At 39.6% G+C, this 22,209-nt stretch overlaps 2 protein-coding genes across 2 annotated transcripts; one reads left to right on the top strand and one right to left on the bottom strand.

Moving 5' to 3' along the window:
• Positions 1 to 802: 802 nt before the first annotated feature.
• On the bottom strand, positions 803 to 3,435 carry mrps21 (mitochondrial ribosomal protein S21). Its single transcript, XM_053490202.1, has 2 exons — positions 3,311 to 3,435; positions 803 to 1,172 (listed from the first exon to the last, which is right to left on the bottom strand). The coding sequence occupies exons 1-2, from the start codon at positions 3,391 to 3,393 to the stop codon at positions 992 to 994; spliced, it is 264 nt and encodes an 87-aa protein (XP_053346177.1). The 5' UTR covers positions 3,394 to 3,435; the 3' UTR covers positions 803 to 991.
• An 8,591-nt stretch (positions 3,436 to 12,026) lies between these two features.
• Positions 12,027 to 17,744, top strand: crabp2b (cellular retinoic acid binding protein 2, b). The gene is made up of 4 exons (XM_053489654.1): positions 12,027 to 12,202; positions 14,699 to 14,877; positions 14,984 to 15,100; positions 16,214 to 17,744. The coding sequence occupies exons 1-4, from the start codon at positions 12,115 to 12,117 to the stop codon at positions 16,262 to 16,264; spliced, it is 435 nt and encodes a 144-aa protein (XP_053345629.1). The 5' UTR covers positions 12,027 to 12,114; the 3' UTR covers positions 16,265 to 17,744.
• Positions 17,745 to 22,209: the final 4,465 nt, after the last annotated feature.

The following is a 22,209-nucleotide window of genomic DNA, read 5'->3' as shown; positions in this document are numbered from 1 at the left end:
AAACTGTTTGGTGTGTCTGTAGATTGAAGATATTTGCCTATCTTACGTAATAGAACTAAGATAAGTAATAGAACACATTTTAGGGGGAATTTTTTTTTGTCATGCATCTCGTAAATACTACCGAACACATTTTAATGAGGTTCTTACAGGTCTATTTGGCCGAGTTTGAGGTGATATATAAGCTTTGTTTCATCGCATTGCAAAGAGAGGATATGCTAATTTGAAATTTAAATGAATTGAAATCAAACGGATGACACTTTACATTTTTAAATACACGCTTACGTGTGCGCAATTGAAATTCACTTAATAAACATGATCTCACACCTTCCTTTCACACACTTAACGTTAACATGTAAATTTTTTTGTTCAATCCAAACTTCAACAGATGGCACTGTACATTTTTTAAATACGCCCTTATGAGTGTGCAGTTATATTCCACGCGAACCAAGTCACGGGCACATCTAGTATTAAATATTTAGTAAAAATATAAAGCTTTTTTATTATTATTTATTTATAAATAAAAAGTAAATATTAGTATAAACCTATTAAGAAATATTTAAATCTTTCAAAGCCAACACAGTTTACTGAATTGAGAAGGTAACTCATCATAGTTAGCCAGCTAGCTTGTTGCTAAGAGAAGATGTTACTGATGAGATTATGATGCCCCCCCACTCCCGACATTCAGTAGCTCAAACTAACAGAAGTGTAAAAAAAAAAAAAAGAAAAAAATGACATCATGACCAGGAATGCATCATTAAATCACATGACAAAAAAAAAAAAAATCAGAAAAGACACACACATCATCGTTTCACAGAGACGTTTAATAATTATGGAAAAGCATATAAAGAAAGTCCACACTGAACAGGAACATGATGGAAGAAAACTCTCGTGTGATCATCTTGTACAAGCATCACGATCATCTCCTTTTTCCGCCAAGAGCATTTTTTCACTCTCGACACGAACTGTCCGATCTGTCCGTCTTCGGCGCCAATCAACACCCCAGCCAAGGGTCCTGCCTGTTTGTCCTGGAGACGAACGAGATCTTGCGCGCCATTTCCATGTTGTAGATCCTCTTGCAGTTCTCGTAGTTCTCCCTCTGTCTCTGTCTGCACGGCTTCTCGAAGTAACGCCTGCGCTTTACGGTTTCGATGATCCCGTCCAGCGATAACACTCTGAAACCAGACAAAGGATGAGATTTAAGAATCGGAATCAGAGTTAAAGTGAGCAGAAAAACAGAAATGATCACAGAAACAAAAACTTAACATAAATGAAACTTGAGCAGGATATCCATCGCTTAGTAGATATATGACGCATATAAGGGACAAAGACAGATGATGTGATGGAACCACATGAGACCGAGTGTTGTTATCGGTGTATACACATTACAACGGATTTTAAAATCCCATTTTAATTCCAAACATAAAAAAATAATAGCTCATAACAGTAAGGTGCTTGTCTTGTAGTAACAAAATGCATTTCCTGTGCAAAAGTTTGTGCGCCCATGATAATCAAACTCCTGTGTCCTTATTGAACATCCCGTTCTTCACTGTTACACAGTAGCCATTAACGCTCCACTCTTCTCTCCTTTAAAGGCTTTCCACTGATGGGGTGCACATACTTTTTGGCCATATAGTGCATGATTACTCAGTGGTGTAGTTTTCCCACTAAAAACGGCTCCAGGATTTCCGTATACACACTTAAACTATAAAAATATATAAAATTAAACTATCTAAGATCAGACCCAGTCACCACACACACCTGCCTAACAAATACGTACACTCTCCGGCATTGCTCTGGAAAATACTGTAGAAAATAAATCCAAGCTTGTGCAAAAGTCGAAACTTTTGATTGGTACTCCATGTTTGCAACTGAGGTGAAAAAATATTGCATAAAAAGCAGTAATGTAAAACGCCACTGTTACAATACGGATTAGAGCAAGAATATATTGGCAGCAGTCCGAGACGAGGGCGTGTAAAATACCTGAACTGAGAGCGCAGTATGACAGATCAACCAGAATTCTCATTTATTTACAACCCAGTAGCATACAAATTAAAGTAGTTACTTATAATTGACAATAAATATTATTAAAATCCTAAAAATTTTTTATTGCTTATGTTTCTTATCGACTTACGACGACTGCTTATATAGAGAGATCTAAATTCTGACACAAATATACATTTCAGACGCCAGCGCGGAAAAAATTATATTGACCGGACCTTCTCAAATTTTAATTTGGTACCCCTGGTATAGAACATAGAAAATAAATACAAACTTGCGTCCAAAATTTTGACCAGTCCTGTACATTCACATTTGAGGTGGTAAAATGTCGCAGTTCCTCTATGATCCTACAGGTGGTGCTCACGAAACTGTAACACACTCATTTGTCCATTTAAATGAGCTATTTTGTCTTTTGTACGACTAAGTTTTTATATTTCTTATATATATTAAGTTTATATGTTTATATTTTGTTCTATTTTCTTATGCTTCAGCAATTTTTTTCTTGTTAATTGTTTTTATATTTATATAAGCATTTCACTGCATATCGTACTGTGTATGACTGTATATGTGACAAATAAAATTTTAATTTGAACTATGTGCAATTTGGGAATGCCATTTAGCCAATGTCTTTGGACAGTGGGAGGAAACTGGAGAACCCAGAAGAAACCCACCAAGCAAGTTTTGTCCTAAAATGACTCCAGCGCATTCAAATTCACTTATACCACTTCAGCGGTGTTATTTCAGCAGTAAAAATATGAACTAATCCCAGTAAAATTATTTAGTTTAGCTTTTCTAATTAAGATATATTGGTGCAGGTGTTTGTTTACATTGAGCAGGTAGATTATGAATAGATTATTTTAAAGTGGATTATTAAATCTGGCATTTATGGATAATTTTTACTAACATTAATTTTACTCAACAACAATGGATTTATGGTGTTTATGGAGTGTGACTCGAGACTCGAGACTCATCACACAATAAATATCAGACTGCACCAGAGCTTTTATCAACTTACTGTTTCCGGAACCGGAAGTAGAACGTCGTTGACAATTACAAAATAAAAGTCTTCTCGTATCTGTCATTTACATATTATTACACCATTCTTTAATAATATATTTGTAGCTCTTTAAAGTTTGTGTTATATAATATGTCTATACTGATCTTTAATATAACTAGCATTACAGAATAACATTAATTTTCTACCTTACATACACAGAATGTTAGCACAGATGACATGCTAACCACAGAAAAATAAAACTGGACCGGAATCGACTTGCTGATATTCATAGACATGAACATGAAGGTTAAATACCTATTAAGAGCTTTATATGCAGCGTCGACGTTTCCATCCTGAACCATCACTGTCCGGGCAACGAAGCGAAGGTGGTTCGCCATTTTGTTCTGGTGCACCAGGAAACGCTGCTCGGGCGGAAACTACAACCGCTTAGTAACTAGTTCCATGTGACTGTGAGTCAGGGTTTATTTATAAACAAATTTATTTATTTATTTATTTTTTAATTATTTGAAGGTGAGTCAAAATTTATCCGCACTCATGGTTATATTAAAACTTCTTATTTCATGGGTGCTTTTTCTTTCGCCCGAGTCACTGCTGTTCAGGTGTGAACGTGTGACATCAGTTCATTTGTAACTGCGGTGCGAGCAAAAATGAATGCTCCACTTTTTTATTCATTTAGATTTTTTTTTGTGGTCCGGGGGGTATACCTAGTACTGAAACAGCCTAAACAGAATCGGCGATCTACAAACAAAATTTGTGCCCACACCCTTAAGCAAGGTGTAACAGAGCACTGGTGGTCCTGTTGCCATGTGAAAGGCCAAGGTTCAGTTCCCACCCGATGCCCGAACCCCATCCACTGGATGCAGTGGCACTCCCAAGCCCGGATGAAAATGGGAGGGTTCCATCAGACATGGCATCTTGTGTAAAAACCTGTGCCAATCAGTGTGCGTGGAGCTGGTGGTCAACTGTGGTGACCCTTCTACCAGGGCAGCTGAAAGACCAACAACTCAGACTTAAAGAGAATCGTTACTGGTCCTGAGACATGGATTTATCACTACAAGCCTGACAGTAAACTAGAGTGTATGAAATTTAAACATCCTTAGGAAAAAAAAGTCCAAAATTTAACCATTACCTGGAAAATTCATCAATGCTTTCAGTTTTCTGGGATTCTCAAGGGCCAGTATTGGAACATTATCAGAAAAAAGGTTTAACAATCAACAGTGCTCATTACAATGAGATGCTTATTGAAGAACTAAAGCCTAAACTTCAGATTAAACGCAGAGGACTGCTATCTAAGGGTGTTGTGATCTTGGATGACAATGCATGTCCGCACACATCTGCCCACACTGTCGGTATTCACAGTAATAACTTGGGTTTGAGGTGTTAAAACATCCTTCCTAAAGTCCTGATCTCACTCCATCAGACTGCTGAAATCAGCCCTACGAGGATAAGGATTCACCCCTAATAAAGAAGTGAAGACAGCGGTGCATTCGTGGCTCGCAGCTCTTATACACCTGAACCCAGTATAAGGATCTATCCAATGATGGCACTTAAGCACTTTTGTAAGTCGTTCTGAATAGAAGCATCAGCCAAATGCCTAAATGTAAAATAAATTCTACACCCAGCGTGCAGATAAATTTTGACTCTCCCTCGTACATAGCCAAAATATTACAGCATTACTGTACTGTACTGTATTATCTCAGCATTACTGAGGTCAGGTGTTAATGTCAGGGGTCAAAGTCTGGCTTGCAATTACTAACAGAGTTCCAGTCTGCAAGTAGTTCCATGCAAAGTGGACTGCACAGTGTATTATGCTACATAAAGCCTGATTCCAAACCGTAGGTCCTTTGCAGAACCGCTCAGTTTAAAGGGAACTGTTAATGGTATAGGGAACTAGTGCACAACAGTTCAAGACTTTGCTGGAAGTCAACATGCAAAATTTCCCACCAGTCATTGTGGCTGCAGGGATTTATATATTATCATTATTATTGAGGACAACATAATAGATTTACATTTAGGCATTTGGCAGACGCTCTTATCCAGAGCAACTTACAAAAGTGCCTTGTAGTTTCCATCATTAGATAGATTCTTACACTGGGTTACTGGGTTACTAACTAAGTACCATCAGTCAAACACTGTTGGGGATTTTTTTTTTTGGTCAGAAATGAGGTTATTGTCTATATAACTTCTTGCTAAACAAGGAATTATTACATAATTCCCCATAATATTAATCCCATAATATTAATATGAACAACAGAATTTGTAATAAAATATAAATATAATGGATTAGAAGGATTGGCACCCTGTCCAGGGTGTACCCTGCCTTGTGCCCTGGGTCTCTTGGGATAGCCTCCGGGAGGGCCCCCCATGAACCTGCACACAGCATAAGCGGTATAAAAAATGAGTAAATTAATTAGTTAATTAAAAAATCTATTCAAATCTTTACTATTGCATAGGCTAGTAATCTGTAATTTACAAAAAAACAAACAGCACAATAATAATTTCTCCTTACATCTTGTAAATAAATCAAATAATTATTCACAAGCTGAACACATTTCAGTAGTATACGTTTTGCAGTGGTATACTACTGAAATGCTTGGTATTAGTTTTTATTTAAATAAATATTCAATATTTCATTTCATCCTTATAAAATTTCCACAGTAGCAGGAACAGGTATCCGGAGTGCTTACGTTACCAGTGGAGTCCCCTTACCTAACATTCCCTGCACAAGGAGCAGAATTCAGTTCATCCCAAATGTGTTCAAAGGGGCTTGAGGTCAGTGCTCTGTGTAGGTCAAGTATACTGTTGTCTGAAACACCTGAAAACGCCTCCAGACCATTATTCAGACATTATTGTTGGCTATATGCAGTATGCCAGTGGGTAGTGTTCTCATAGTAACCTGCCAGAACTTTCTAATTTATCTCTCTTGAAAAGTCCAGTGACGTGCTTTACATCACTACACTAGTGAGGTGATAAAAAATAACCTGGGTGGCTCAAAAGTTTGAATCACCCTAAATTTGAGCAAACACTGAAGTTAGCTACCCCTGACTTTGACACCTGTCTATATGCTCAATGCAAGCACAACAAGCATTTCTTAATGCATCAACATTTGTGTTGATGTCTTTGGACTGTGGGGATGAAACCCACCAAGCACACAGACCCTGAAGCGGGAATCAAACCCTCAATTCTGGAGGTGTAAGACCACAGTGCTAACCACTATGTCACCATGTTGCCCCTGCTGAGCTCCTGTGGTAAAAATGGTCAGTGGCTGGGAGATGGGCACCAATAGTTAGTGGTGTGGTTTCACCACATTTTACAGGGCTTCTCTTTTAGATACTGTATAAGGTTTTCTAATATTGAGTGAAATTTTTCATGTCTATATGTCCATAAAACAACCCCCTCATTGCACTTCCTTATTCTTGGGTAATACTTCCTATAGCCTGTGTCCAGACAAATGTACATATAAATGGTTGCAACCCATTTTTCTAACTGAAAATTACTAATGCGCTTCCTATTGTCTTAATGTTTCTGAGTTTCCATATGACTTACATGGTAATGACTTGTTCTTTTGTTGCACGAGATTTGCACTGTATGGAGGCACGGAGGAAAGTATTTGGCCAAACCTGTTAATTATTGCATTCAGGTGTTTCAATCAGGCCTCTTACCCCCAGTGAAGGGCAATCTTAATGCTTCAGCAGAAGACCCTTTTTAAATTCAACATGATTGTGCCCCAGTGCACAAAGTAAAAACTATAAAGACATGGTTTGATGAGTTCGATGTGGAAAAACTTGACTGGCCCGCACAAAGCACTGACCTCAACCCCATCAGATCTTTGGTATGAATTGGACCATAGATTTTGAGCCAGGCCTTTTCGTCCAACATCAGTGTCTGACCTCATAAATGCTCTACTAAATAAACGGGCACGAATTCCCACGGAAACACTCCGAAATCTTGTGGACAGCCTTCCAAAAAGAGTGGAAGCTGTTGTAGCTGCAGAAGGGGGACCAACTCCATATTGAAGTATATGTGTTTGGATACATTGTCATTGCAGGTTTGGCCGAATACGTTTATCCATGTAGTGGCACCTGACCAAAAGCATAAATAAGCTCTCTTTACTAATAATACTTAATCCTTTGGCCACTTGTTGTAATCTAACCTAGCATCCTGTAAAGCTGCTTTCATTGGTGCAGCACAAGAAACCTGTCAAGCTCTAGAATGTCATATGAACCCTGTTCATTCTCTTCAGACAGTAAAGAGACTGTTGTGGCTCTCTAACCAAAAGTATCAGATAGTATTATGGTACAAGGACTGGTCCTCAGAGGAGTGTGGAGACCTAGGAACTTAAAGCTGGACTCCAAAAGTTCTGCTGCTGGCTGCTGTAGATATTTAGAAGTTCACAATAAGCTTTTTGACCTTTCTGGTTGTTGGTGATAGATCAAGCTGGTAAACATGGTATCATTTGCAAACACTGTGATGATGGTGTACAAAACAGAAGAAGGCAGGAGGCCACCAAACTTTTGGGGATCAGGTCCACCATAAGGAACCTTACTCACTCATTTATTTACACCGCTTTGTTCTGTATTTAGGGTCACGGGGGCCCCAAAGCCTATAACAGGAGGCTTAGTGCACAAGGCAGGGTACACCCTGGACAGGGTGCCAATCCATCACAGGGCACACACACATACACTCATTCACACACCATGGGCAATTTGGGAACGCCAATTAGCCTAATCTGCATGTCTTTGGACTGTGGGAGGAAACCAGAGTACCCGGTGGAAACCCACAGAGCACATGGAGGACACGCAAACTCCATGCACACAGAGACGGGAATCGAGCCTGGCCGGGAATCAAACCCTGGAGCCTGAAGGTGCTAATCTCTACACCACTGTGCCGCCCCGTAGGGAACCATGGACATTAAAAGAAAATTTATGTTTTTTTCTCATTGTATCATAAATCCTCTGGAGAAGAGTGGTCACAAAACAAATCATAGCAGAGAAAGATTAGTCATTTTAATATTAATACTTTCAAAATACTTTGTTCAGCACCAGGAAAGAAGGCCAGTACTAGGTGACATTCATCTTTATTCTGGTTCAGAATATTGGTCACAGAAAAAAGTAGAAAAAGCATGCTAGACCTGACTGAACTTCTGCCACTGACTTGATGGCGGAAGGGGTACTGGAGTAAAAAAAAAAAAAAAAAGAATGCAACCCTTCCCCGTCCAACTTTTTTCCATATCCCTTTCTCATTCACTCTCCCCGTCCTTGTTTCTCTCTGTTCGTTTTTCCAGGGGTATCATTTATGCAGCCATGCTGAAATGGAGCTTTTGAAATGGGCCTGAGGGAGGGGGAAACCCAGAAAGAGAAAACCAGGTGAGAATGGGACGAGTGGAAAAAGGAGGACTTGGTAATTATCTCTGACTTTTTGGAGCAACAGGATCCCGTTTCCCGTTTTACGACCTCCCTTATCTACAAATTTCTTCCTTTATTCAACCCGTTTTCTCTCTCAACCTCTTTGTTTGCTTTAAATCAGTCTGTGCTTCTGTCAAGTGCACACACAGCAGCTGTAACGAGTATCTTTTACAATTTCTTTCCAATACATGCAAAAAAAATTATTATTTTTTAAATATTAAATGGGAGGGGCTAACCTTCTTTATCCTGCTGTAAAGTGAATGTGAGAGGATAATGTGCTGTAAAGTAACCTGATCTAAAGTTTATGGCTGTGGCTAACCTGATGTAAAGTTAATGGGTGTGGCTAACATGCTGTAAAGTAAATAAAAGGGGCTAACCTGCTTTAATCTGCTGTAAAATAAATGGGTGTGGCTAACCTGCTGTAAAATAAATGGGTGTGGCTGACATGCTATAAAGTAAATGGGAGTGGCTAACCTGCTGTAAAGTAAATGGGAGTGGCTAACCTGCTGTAAAGTAAATGGGAGTGGCTAACCTGCTGTAAAGTAAATGGGAGTGGCTAACCTGCTGTAAAGTAAATGGGAGTGGCTAACCTGCTGTAAAGTAAATGGGAGTGGCTAACCTGCTGTAAAGTAAATGGGAGTGGCTAACCTGCTGTAAAGTTAATAGGTGTTGCTTTTTTGGTGGTTTTGGCTTCACAATAAGGGGGATTGATGGGGAGAATCTTGATAATGTACTTCAGAGGGCCAAAATTAAGCTAAAGAAAAAATATTTTGGGAAAAAATTGAGAATTTGGAAACAAATAAGACTTCAGAAATCTAAAAGTCACATAATAAACTTTACGTGAGTTAATAATGTGTTGAAACAGGGCACATGATGGCATCAGAGATTTCAGGGATTACGATTAGGATAGTCTGTTGTCCTCCCTTCTCATGGGACTGCTGAATCCTCTTTCCCTTGCCTCATTAGCACACTTCTGCGCAGTGCATCAATCGCAGTGTGGTGTAGGCTACAGAGGGTAGAGACTTCTTTCATCAAATAATCAGAGCAGCTTAGTGTACAGTCATTTATTTTCGCTGGCTGAAGTTGTGATAGCTCATGTAGCCAACGAAAGTTTTTTTTTTTTCCAGGCCTCATGAGAGGATGTTAAATCTAGCAGGCCATGTGTTGTTTCCATTAACTACAACATGCAGCTTTTGAGAACTAAGCCGGGCAGATCTCCTAAAATATGTCACTGGATCTCTAGTATATTCTTTATATGTAAAAAAAATTCAGTTCTTTGTAATTTAGCATTTGTGTATCCTTCAGTCAAGCATACTGAGGCTTAAATGTTATAAATATTAGTTATGAAAAGTATTTTTCTTCTCTATCCACATGACCAGGCAGATGAGACAGGGTGCCATGTGGTTTCTGAATGGCAGGGAACCACTAGGAGTGTTTGCAAACATGCATACACATAGTACAGTATATATATTTCGAAAATTTGTTATATTAAGATCACAAGAAACATAAGCTATTGGTTAAAAAAACTATTTTGATCCCTTTGGAAAACCCCTTTGTTATGTCAAAAAATTCACAAGAAACATAAGTTGTTAATAAAAAATGTCAAAAATCATAAAAACAAAAAGTTCCTGAAAAACTCTTTTATCTGAAAAACAGCATGCATTATTTTAGAGATTAAGTCATTCACCTTCTATAGTATTAATCTGTACAGGCTTGCAGGGAACTAAAGGATATCCCAGTAGACTATGGGCAAAAGGCAGAGTACTCCCTGGATATGGTGCAAATCCATCACAGGGCACACACACACTACAGGCAACTTCAGAATGCCAACTATTCTAATCTGCATGTGTTTGGGCGGTGGGTGGAAACAGGAGTACCCGGAGGAAACCTACCAAGCACGGGGAGAACATGCAAACTCCACGCACACAGACCCTGAGGCGGGAATCAAACCCTCAACCGCAGGTGGTGCGACAACAGTGCTAACTATTACACCATCATGCTGCTCTGGGTTAATCAACAATTCATAATAAATACAATCGTCTTGAAAAACTTATGAATACAGTAAAATATGCAGTGTAATGCACATCTCAAAAATGTCTTTGTTGTGTAGATATCACAATAAAATATTTATCAAAAAGAATGAATTGTTAGCCCTAAAATGTTATATTGAGACTACAAGAAAGATAACGTATTAAAACAACAAGCAAAAACTATTTGTTACATCAAGTTGTTAACTTGTCATGAATAATTTATAACCTTTCTGTAAAGAGTATAACAGCTAAAGTAAAGTACAGTACTGCAGAACTGAGCTCAAGGACAATCTGGCACAATTTCTGAGTAGAGCTCTCAGCCAATCGGAGAGAGAGAGAGAGAGAGTTGGTGTTGTTAATATTGATGGTTGTGTTGTGTTTCTTTTCTATTGTTTATCTACTATGCTATTCTTTCAGATTTAATATGTTTATGATGTTTATAAATGCAGATTGATGTTATGTATAATGTAACCCAGATGGATTACGTTATATACATGCATATGTAGGCCTATATGTATATATACAATAAATCCCTTCTGAACTGAGAGAGAGAGAGAACAGAGATAGAAAGAGGGAGAGAGGAGAGAGAGCGACAGACAGGCAGACAGAGATAGGGAGAGACAGAGAGAGAGAAAGTGAGGGGAGAGAGACTGAAAAAGGAAAGAGAATGAAAGACAGAACAGAGACAGGCAGAGGGAGAGAGAGAGAGAGAGTTGTTGGTAATATTGATGTATTGTTTGTTTTTAATTTGTATCTACTATGTTATTCTTTTATATTTAATATGTTTAGCATTTTTATGTTTATAAATGCAGATTGATGTTATATAATGTAATCCATCTTTTATAATTGCTTTGTAACTGAAAGGAGAGAGGACAGAAAGACAGAGAGAGAGAGAGAGAGAGAGAGAGAGAAAGAAAGAGAGAGAGAGAGACAGAGAGAAAAAGAGAAGAGAGGGAGAGAGAATGTGGGAGAGGGTGGGAGATGGAGGAGAGATAGAGACTGAAAAAGGAGAAAAAAGACAGAAAACGAGAGAGAGAGAGAGAGAGAGAAAGACAGAAAGAGAGAGAGACAGAGAGAAAAAGAGAAGAGAGGGAGAGAGAATGTGGGAGAGGGTGGGAGATGGAGGAGAGATAGAGACTGAAAAAGGAGAAAAAAGACAGAAAACGAGAGAGAGAGAGAGAAAGAAAGAAAAAAGAAAGAGAGAGAGAGAGAGACAGAGAGAAACAGAGAAGAGAGGGAGAGAGAATGTGGGAGAGGGTGGGAGATGGAGGAGAGATAGAGAGAGCGCGTGAAGAGAGAGAGACAGAGAGAAAAAGAGAAGAGAGGGAGAGAGAATGTGGGAGAGGGTGGGAGATGGAGGAGAGATAGAGACTGAAAAAGGAGAAAAAAGACAGAAAACGAGAGAGAGAGAGAGAAAGAAAGAAAAAAGAAAGAGAGAGAGAGAGAGACAGAGAGAAACAGAGAAGAGAGGGAGAGAGAATGTGGGAGAGGGTGGGAGATGGAGGAGAGATAGAGAGAGCGCGTGAAGAGAGAGAGAGCGCGCGAGCGCGCGCGCGAGGAGGGAGAAAGACAGACAGCGAGAGAGAGCGCGCGCGCGCTTGAGGTTGGAGAGCTCTGTAACGGAGAGTGTGAGCTCGTGCACAGCGGCGCTTCAGAGCAGTAAATGAACATGAGCGAGTCGGTGGTGAATTTTTCCGGCAGCTGGAGGATGAGAAGCTCAGAGAACTTTGAGGAGCTGCTAAAAGCGCTGGGTGAGGATGTAGTTATCTAATTAATTAATTAATTAAAACGCATGAGCGCGTGCCAATGCTCACTTCTTGCGGAGTTTATTGGATGTTATTTAATAAAGCTGTGTGTGGTGAGTCTGTAGTCCACTGTACACATGAAAGAGCATTAAACACGTTGTACAGGATCAAACGATTCCGGATTTGTAAATATCACCATCACCATCCCTTTGTTCTGTAACGGATCCTCCAACTCTGTTTCTCTTTTGTTGTGCGCGAGCGGGGAAAACTTTTTTATTTTTTCAAAACTTTGGTCGCAAAGTGAAAAAAAAAAGGTCCTGCAATGAAAGACCATTAAAAAAAAAGTGTATTATGAAATTATGATGAGTGTGTAATTCACACCCAGTGCAGTGTGTAAATGCTGGGCAGTCATGAACACACCAGTCAGCCATAACATTAAAACCATTTGACTAATATTGAGTAGGTCCTCCTTGTGTCATCAAAACAGCTCTGGTCTTTCAAAACATGGACGCTACAGGACTACTGTAAGTGTGCTGTGGTATTTGGCACCAAGACGTTAGCATCCATCCATCTGGGACTGTGGAGGCCAGTGGTGATTACCGTTGTATTTATTCCCAAATTACAACCATGTGGGACCTATGGTTAACATTCACCCGTGCATTCACACCAATGACATGTCTTTGGAAGGAAGGAAGAAACCTACCAATTACAGGGAAATCATGCCAACTCTATGCACACAGACCCCAATGCACAAATCGAACCCAGACCCTGAAGGTGCAAGGTGACGTTAGTAGCAAACACTTCCAAATTAAAACTCAAGCGGCACAGGTATGTGTCAGCAACCCTACGTTGGTCAATGACGATTAAAAAAATATATATGTGCTTATATGGAAATTATGTCGCAAAAATATAGAATTCTTAAAGTGAGAACATGTCCTGCCGATTAAGATCTGGTGAATCTGGAGTCCAAGTCAACACCTTGAACTCTTTGTCATGTTTTAGGGTATCGGTGTGCTTTAACCTGCTGAAAGAGTTCACTGATATTAAGAGAATACTATACTCATGAAGGGGTGTATTTGGTCTGCAACAGTGCTTAGGTGTTTAAGTAACATCCAGAGGAATGCTCAAGGAACCCAGGTTTTCTCAGCAAAATGTTGCCCAGAGCAGCACACGTTCTTCATGCATCCTGGTGCCATCTTTTCCCCACATATGCAAAATACATACACTAAGTAAAATAAAGAATAATTCATCAGACCAGGTCTCTATTTCCCATTGCTTTATAGTCATGATTCAATTGCCCATTGTAGGAGCTTTTGGTTGTGGACACGGGGACTTCTTTTTATCACAGCCAGTGTTAACTTTTTCAGCAATTTGTGTTACAGTGGGAGCTACAGTGGTGTAGTGGTTAGTACTCTGGCCTTACACCTCCATGATCGAGGGTTCGATTTCCGCCTCAGGTTAGTGTGCATGGAGTTGCTTGGTGGGTTTCCTCCAACAATCCAAAGACGTGCAGGTTAGGCTAATAGTTTTTTTTTTTATTGGTCATAGTGTGTGATTGCATGTGTGTGTTTGTGCCCTGCGATGGGCTGGCAACCTGTCCAGGGTGTACTCTGCCTAGTGCTCATAGTCTCTGTAGACAGGCTCCTCAAAGTCTGTTAGGATAGGCTCCCTGAAGTCTTGGGGATAGGCTCCCCAAAGTCTCTGGGGATAGGCTTTCCAAAGCCTCCAGAGATAGGCTCCCCAAAGTCTCTGGGGATAGGCTTCTTGAAGTCACTGGGGATAGGCTTCCCAAAGCCTCCAGAGATAGGCTCCCTAAAATCTCTGGGGATAGGCTCCTTAAAGTCTCTGGAATAGGCTTCCTGAAGTCTCTGGGGATAGGCTCCCTGAATTCTCCAGGGATAGTCTCCCTAGAGTCACTGGGGATAGGCTTTCCGAAGTCTCCGAAGATAGGCTCCCTGATGTCTCTGGGGATAGGTTTCCTGTGACCCTGTGCAGGATAAGCGGTATGGAAGATTAATGAATTGATGAATTATGCTATAGTAAGTTTTCTGTAGTCCAAATGGACTAGCCTTTACTCCCTATGCACATCAATAAATTTTGAATGGCCACAACATTCACTGGTTCACCAGTAGTCCTTTCTTCACTAGCAGTTCTGTATGTATTAATGTTTTTGGCATTGCGGCTTTTTGACTTCAATAAAAGTAACATTCCTATTTCTTCATGCTAGTGAATTCCTTAGCCATTGCTCTTTTCTTTAAGTGAATAAAGCTCCTAACACGATGTCTCTCATGGCCAAATAATTATTCATGACTCGATATTTCCTTGACCGAGCTGCAAGAAATGAGGTTTGGTGAATCTGGTTTTAATTACTTCCAGGAATGTTTCTAGGAAACACATTCCATTACATTGAATGCCCTCAGGCAGGAAATCAGGTAACCACAAGAAGCAGTCTTTTGATCCAGCTACATTCTTATTCCTTTTTCTGTGTGTGTTTTCTGGAAGGCGTAAATGTCTTCTTGAGGAAAATCGCAGTAGCCGCAGCGTCCAGGCCCTCGGTTCAGATCGAGCAGCAAGGAGAGACTCTGTCGATACAGACATCCACCAGCGTCCGCACTACTCACGTGATCTTCACCGTGGGCCAGATGTTCAACGAGACCACTGTAGATGGACGACCATGCACAGTAAATTTAGTCAATTTATTTATTATTAATACACATCCATGCCTTGAAGTGAAACTTACTGGCTTTTCTTCGTGGTCAGCTTGTCTTTGTCTTTCCTTCAATTTAGAGTTTTCCGAAATGGGACTCTGACAGAAAGATCACCTGTGAGCAGACGCTGCTGAAAGGCGAGGGACCTCGGACATCCTGGACTCGTGAGCTGACCGATAACGGGGAGCTCATTTTAGTAAGGCAGTCATGGAATTCGTTGAATAAGTCTTAGTCACAAAACAAGGCATCCATGCCACCCTGCATATGGCACTCTTTTATTTATAGTGCATTTAGAAAGTTTTTCATTTTTCAAGCTACCACCTCAGCTGAATATCCTTAAGGCCTTTTCACATCCTTAGAGATGGGGGTTCAAATCTCACATCTGGTTTGTGTGTGGAGCTTGGTGGGTTTCGTCCCACAGTATAAAGACATGCACATTATATTATAATTAAAAACATTCTGAATGCACTATAGATTGCATATAAACTGAACAGAACTAACCAGAATGTACCAACTATGTACACATACTTTTTGCCATATAGTATAGTTCGGTTTATTTTGTAAGACAGTGCACCTAAAAAAAATAAATTAAAAAAAGCCTGAGACAAGGTTGATTAGCCAGATATCAGAACTAACCTTGTAAATCCATTAGGTTGGGCTGGTCATCCAACTCTCATTTAGTTAAATCCAGTAGTTTGTCAAGAAAAAATACAACATGGCACCTTTAGTTTGAACCAATATATATTTCATGTGGTTAAAACAATTGGAACCTATGGATGACCGGTGTTTCTGGTCGCCAAGGTGAATGTTTAAACAATTTATAGCGCTAAATGTTTGCTCTTGGTTTCAGCACTGGATTTTTTTAAAAATTGATAAACCAGCATGAAGCCCAGAGAGTTGTCTATGGGAACAACAGTAATTAAATAAGTACTACATGGACAAAAAGCAAATAAGGCTCTAGGTTGTTGATTTGAGGATCCGAGGATCGGGGTTCGAGCGCATCCATCGGTGGAATAAATGGGAAGGTTGCGTCAGTAAGAGCATGTGGTTTAAAACCTGTGCCAAGTTCTGTGCAGATCGGATGGTCTGCTGTGGCGACCCCTTGATGTCAGCAGACAAACGGAAGTTTACTGCATGTACAAATAAGCGATGTAACTTTATAGGTCAGTGTAAGAGATTGTATATAGTGCATAAGGCCTGGTCCATAGTGAAATCCTGAACCCTTAACTGAATTAATCTCACTTGCTTAATAATTCAATAAATCTATTGATTGTTTTTGACATTTTTTAAAATGTATTCTTTGTTTCAGACTATGAGTGCTGGAGACGTTGTCTGTACCCGTGTCTACGAGCGAGAGTGAGGGATCTCACAATATTTGGTTAAAAACTTCATTTAATCATGAATGCTGTGGTACAAGTGTTTATCTTGTATGTCTGCTATCTACTATCGGCCGCTCTCCATCTACAGCACCATGAAAAAGTGTTTGCCCCTTACAGATTCCTGCTCACTTTGCATATTTGGCACACTTACTTATTCCAGATCTTAATTTAAACAGTATTTAAAAAATGACTGAAATAGATCCTGACCAGCAATGTGAAGTATGAAAAATGAGAAATACGGTTATTGAAATACATCAGTCTGGAAGCCATTGCAAAGGCTCTGGTGCTTTATTTAAGGAAATTTAGGCTTTGTTCTTCCCAGATAGGGTCGTTATCCATGATGTTAACGGCGAAGAGCTACTACTAACACAAAGGATCATTAAAGGGATAGTTTTGTTTGTCTGCCTTAAATCATATACATTAAGTACATTAAAACAGGTCTTGGTCGTCCTCATTTTTTTAATTTAAGACAGACTTGAGCTATCCCTTTTAGGGGTTTGTTGTACATTTGGGGACATAAGGAAGACCTGGATAATGATCCAAACCTTTTGCAATAATTATAATGGCATAAAGATCCTTTCATCCATCCAGCTTGAAACCTCTGTATTCCCACTTAGGACCATGGAGGCCAATGGTGACCATTGTCTCTATTACTATTATTAAGACATTCTCTGGACAACATTTACACATGCTCTTACACACTTTACTCACTTTGGGAGCGCCGATTAGCCTAATCTGCATGTCTTTGGAGAATGAGAAAAGTCATAAAGATAACCCTGCATTTCACATGAAAAAACTTATGCCAGCCATGAAACATGGTGGTGGTAGCATGATAGTGTGTGGATACTTTGCAGGCTTGGCAGACTTGAAATTAATTGATTGATAATTGATAGACCCAGGAATTCTTTCATCCACAAAAAAGACAGCGATCATAAGCCCAAAAGGTTTGGGCTAAAAGGTTTGGTCTAGTTGGATCAACTTAAAGTTCCGAACCTTGTTGAGATGCAGGTTATTCTAGAAAGCCCTCGAGTGTGGTTGAATTAAAATTCTCCCTTCAAAAGGATGATCTCCAGTTATCGGTAGCACTGGGTTGCTGTTACTGTATTTCAGCAAGAAGTTATTAAATTTGGCGGGACAATCGCTTTTTTCAAATTGGGTGATACCGGTGTTGCATGACACTTTTCTTTCCTTTATAAGCTGTGTATATGTGTTTCCTCTTGCTCTTCTTTTTGTCTTATTTTACAGTGAGACAAATATGCAAATGTGTCAGTGTGACAAATATGCAAAAATACCTTAAAATGCACTCTATGTGAGAGGACTTGTACAGCATGTACAGCATAAGATAAAAGTGTACGTTTGTATGTTTAAAGCCCACTATTTCGGCCAGTTCATGACAGAAAATCTGCATGTTTTATAATCAATAAAAAAATTTTTAGAAAAATTGAAAATATATGTAGAGGCTCATCCTATTTGACTCAGCTTTTTATTGTGATGAGTGTGTAAATGTGAATGTTGTTAGTCTTTTGGCTACTCCCGTCGAGAGTATCTGGGCTTGGGACCAGTGGCTGGGGTTTGGTCACTAGCTGAGACCTGGGTCTTCCGCATGGGCAGGCGAGAAACCTACTACTGTGTTATTCAATTCAATTCAATTCAATTTTATTTGTATAGCGCTTTTAGCAATTTTCATTGCCGCAAAGCAGCTTTACACAGTCAAAAAAAATTTTTAAGTTTGTATGAAATGTGAATTTGTATGAATCAAAATGGTCAGTTTGTCCCTGGTGAGCAAGCCGAGGGCAACAGTGGCAAGGAAAAACTCCCTGAGATGATAATAGGAAGAAACCTTGAGAGGAACCAGACTCAACAGGGAACCCATCCTCATTTGGGTGAAACAGAAAGCAGTAAATGATCTGCATTTATACAGTGTGTAGGGTTAGGGGCAGTTCAGCTATAAAAGCTGATGTTAATTGAGGTTAATATGGAGTCCAGGTAATTATTGAAGACCCAGGTAGACTTGTAAGAAGTTCCAGTCATGAACTATCGAACTGTCAAGTCCCCAGAGAAACAGTTGCCAACACCAGTCAAGGCCAGAACCGTCTTCTAGGTAGAGAGAACCATCCCCAGACACCAGACGCATCCCAGAGAGACACACGGGGCATCCATGTGACGAGATCTTCAGCCAGAAGCGGGGCACCAGGATGTTATTAATACCCCAAAGTGTGTAAATGTGAATTGAACTTGTTAAGAGGATGAAGTTACAGGAAGTGGGTTGATTTAAGGCTCTGAGGATCCAGGTTCAAGCTCTGCCATTGGTGGGTTGCCACACCCCAAGGCCAGGTAGGAAAGATGGGAGGGTTTCATCAGGAAGGGCATCCAACGTAAACCCTGTACTGAGTTGTTTGTAGATTGGATGGTCTGCTGTGGCAACCCTTGATGAGAGCATAAAAGGATGAAGTTGGTATAAAACACACGTACTTCAATTTTTAAGTCATACTTATATATAGGAAATTTTCATAATAGACTGTCAGGCGAAAATAATACATTATGTGTTTGCCTTGTTTAATTCTCAGATAAAAATAAATAAATACACCACATTTATTGAAACATTTGAGAAATGTGGTTTGGCCATTTTTGGAAGCAAGTGACTTTAGTAAAAGGAAGCCCAAATTCTTTCACTCATCATTGGATCTGAGCGCTCGCTGATGTTTTGTCCATGGTGTACCTCGCCTCATGCCCTGGCATAGGCTCCAGACCTCCCCGTGACTTTGTATACAGAATAAAGCAATATGAGTGAGTGAGAGAGTGAGTGAGTGAGGCAGACGCCCCTCTCCGACAGCACATACTTACTGACTCATTAAAAGAATATGAGCGAGGCAAAATTAAATCCAGGTGTGTCTAATTAAATTTTAAGAAAACAAGCAGGCCCACACACAAATGTAAAAAAAGAATAAAAAGAATAAAAAGAAGAAAGCTAGAATCACAAGAAGCAGAAACACTGGGGGAAAAACAAAACACATAGACTAATGTAAGATCCATCTGACTACTTGGCACTTTCCTTGGCTAAATATTAAAAAAAAAACAAAAAAAAACATGTGGTTCTCAGAAATTTAAACAGGCGCAATGTTAATCATCATGTCGTCTTACAGCGGGTCACTGACTTCTTTCTGTGTGAAAACACTCTCTGTTGGTTTGGTTTGAATGGGGCCCTGTTTTCATCCCCCCACTAATCGAAACCATACTGACTGGAAACGGGGTACAAAACCCACAAGACATCCAGAATATGCTTCCAACCTCTGCCTGTTGTCATAGCAACTCGGCTCATTCCGGAGACGGTGATGTCATAATGCTGCATACCCCTTCATTGGCTGAGGATTTCATTTTTTATTTTTTAGAGCTGATGGCAAAGAAGGGTAGGTGAGCCGTAAAAGGAAAAAAACAAGCAAAGAATTGCAAGGTTTTTTTCTTTTCTTTTTTTTTAACATGCTGCATATTATGTTTCCATAGGTTGATAATGCAAAAATATGGAAACCCTTATATCCAATATTTAACACAATTTTGCAAATTACTTTAACATGTCAGGAGTTGCATGTTCGATTAGATAGGACAAATCATGACACAATTTTATGTGCATCTAATGTGTCATCATGTGTTTCTGTACCCACAGCCATTAATATACTGTAGCTTAATCATACAAAATATAGGAAAATATATACAGCACATTTGCAGGTGTGTTTTCAATACATCGATATGAAACAGTAGTGACTATGTAATTATCAGTGATTTTTTCTTTTTTTACAACCATGCCTTCCTCTGTTCAACATTCACACACCACAGGCATTTTGGGAACACCAATTAGCCTAATGTGCATGTTTTTGGGAGTAAACCAGAGCACTTGGAGAAAATCCACTAAGCACAAGAAGAACATGCAACCTCCATGCACACAGACCCCAAAGCGGAAAATGAACCCAGAACCTAGAGGTGCAAGGCGACAGACGACATTGTATTTCTGAACATGTACAGATGTGCATGTGTGTAAATGCCGTCCTTTGATGAACTGACCTTCATTCCTGCTTTACACCCAGTTTTTCCAGGATAGAATTTGAATCTTCTGCCCACCTTTAGTTCTGATTCCTTTCTATCTAAATCTTTTCAGCAATTTAAGCTATGGCAGCTGTTCTATTGAATCTGATTACACTCCATGTGTGCATTAGTGAGCTTTGACCACCCACGACCTTCTCACTGGTTCACAGGTTGAATTGTGATGGCTAGACGATGGCTAGCCAAATTGTGATGGCTAGACGACAAGGTCAGAGCAACTCCCAAAATGGAGTAAATATATAATAGATCATACAGTATAACTGAACTTTCAACTATTTTACAGCACAAAAATACATATGGTGGCACTGTCTGGTATCCCTGCTGAGTCTTGGCCAACGGCAATTATCCTAATCTGCATTTCTTTCTTTGGATTGCTTGAGGAAACCCACCAAGCATAGGGAGAACATGCAAACTCCATGGACACGATCCCGAGGCGGGAATCGAACCCGGACCTGAGAGGTGCAAGACGCCTTTTTTTTTAATTTAATTGAAAAGATTTTGTGTGTGATTCCTATGCAAGTACGCGCTTAGCTGCTAAGCCTCAACCTCTTCCTAGGAGAATGGATTATTGGAATATTGGCACAAATCTTAATAACTGCTTAAATATTAAGTACCATTTAGCTGATGCTTAGCCATCATTTTATTATTTATAAAAACGCACAGTATTTTAAAAGAGGCATACTGTACTTACAAAAGTGCATTTTATTATATCTGCATGTCTGACATGATTAATTCTCGTGGTTGTCATGTTTCAATGTTAACTGTTAAACCCATCTTTAAAGACAACAAAAATGAGCTGCTCAGGAAACATTACAAGGAAGAAGGATATCCTTAGACGGTCCACTGACACCAAACTATTACATTCTTCCTTTTGTTATGCTTTTCCACTCTTGTAGAGCAACTTCTTTCAGGTGTTGTGTGTTTTGGGAGGTTTCTCCATTCAGTCTCCTCATCAGGAGGTGAAATGCTGCTCAGTTCAGTTAAGGTCTGCTGATGGACTTGGCCAGTCTATAACCTTCCTGTTTTTTGTGTTACAATGTGTTTTGGCTCGTTGTATTTCTCTGTAAATGATCACACAGTATGTTTCATTTAGACTATGTGTGTATGTGATTTCTGTAGATGTAAATTGATTTTGCTGACCCATGATGAGTTTCATCATTAATAAAGATTCTGTTCCAGATGCAGACATGCAAGCCCAAGCCATGACTCTACATACACCGAGCTTCACCCATCAGCTCGTATATTTCAGGATCATCAACAGATCCTTTTTTTATAAACACTGTGGCCTCTCCATCACTTTGGTAGAGATTGTTTTCAGTTTACATTTACATTACAGGCATTAGGCCGTTTTACAACATTTGTGGCCTGTCTTTGTGAATTCCAGTCTGGCCCTCTAATTCTTACTGCTGATGAGAGGTTTACATCTTGTGGTTTGGTCTCTTTATTTTAGCTCTGAAAGTCTTCTTTGAGCATTGGATTGTGGGACCTTCATCCCTGCCCTGTAGAGGTTGTTTGAGATGTCACCGGCTGTTGTTTGGTTTTTTTTTTCTTCTTCACAGCTTTCACAATGTTTCTAGCATCAGCTGCTGTTTTTGCTTGGCTGACCTGTTCAGTGCCTGGTTGTTCGTACACCATTGGTTCCTTTCTTTTTCAGGATATTCTGAATTGTTGTTGAAGTATACCCATTGCTTATAAAAAAAAAAGCTATGATGGATTTTCCCTCTTTTGGTAGCTTTAAATTGGATTGTTTCCCCCAAGAGGCAGCTCTCTGATTGTCATATTAATTTATCCTTTTAAACACAAGTAAAACTCAGTCCTCAAACTAAGAGCA

The sequence above is a fragment of the Clarias gariepinus genome, chromosome 28 (assembly GCF_024256425.1).
Source record: "Clarias gariepinus isolate MV-2021 ecotype Netherlands chromosome 28, CGAR_prim_01v2, whole genome shotgun sequence".
Classification (NCBI taxonomy): Eukaryota; Metazoa; Chordata; class Actinopteri; order Siluriformes; family Clariidae; genus Clarias; species Clarias gariepinus.
This window is presented reverse-complemented; position numbering and strand designations above follow the sequence as displayed.

Coding starts and splice junctions, on each gene's coding strand:
- mrps21 (XM_053490202.1), bottom strand. CDS start 3,393: ATGGCGAACCACCTTCGCTTCGTTGCCCGGACAGTGATGGTTCAGGAT. Junction 1,173..3,310: donor GCATATAAAGCTCTTAATAG/GTATTTAACCTT, acceptor GTCTGGTTTCAG/AGTGTTATCGCTGGACGGGA.
- crabp2b (XM_053489654.1), top strand. CDS start 12,115: ATGAACATGAGCGAGTCGGTGGTGAATTTTTCCGGCAGCTGGAGGATG. Junction 12,203..14,698: donor GGAGCTGCTAAAAGCGCTGG/GTGAGGATGTAG, acceptor GTTTTCTGGAAG/GCGTAAATGTCTTCTTGAGG. Junction 15,101..16,213: donor ATAACGGGGAGCTCATTTTA/GTAAGGCAGTCA, acceptor TCTTTGTTTCAG/ACTATGAGTGCTGGAGACGT.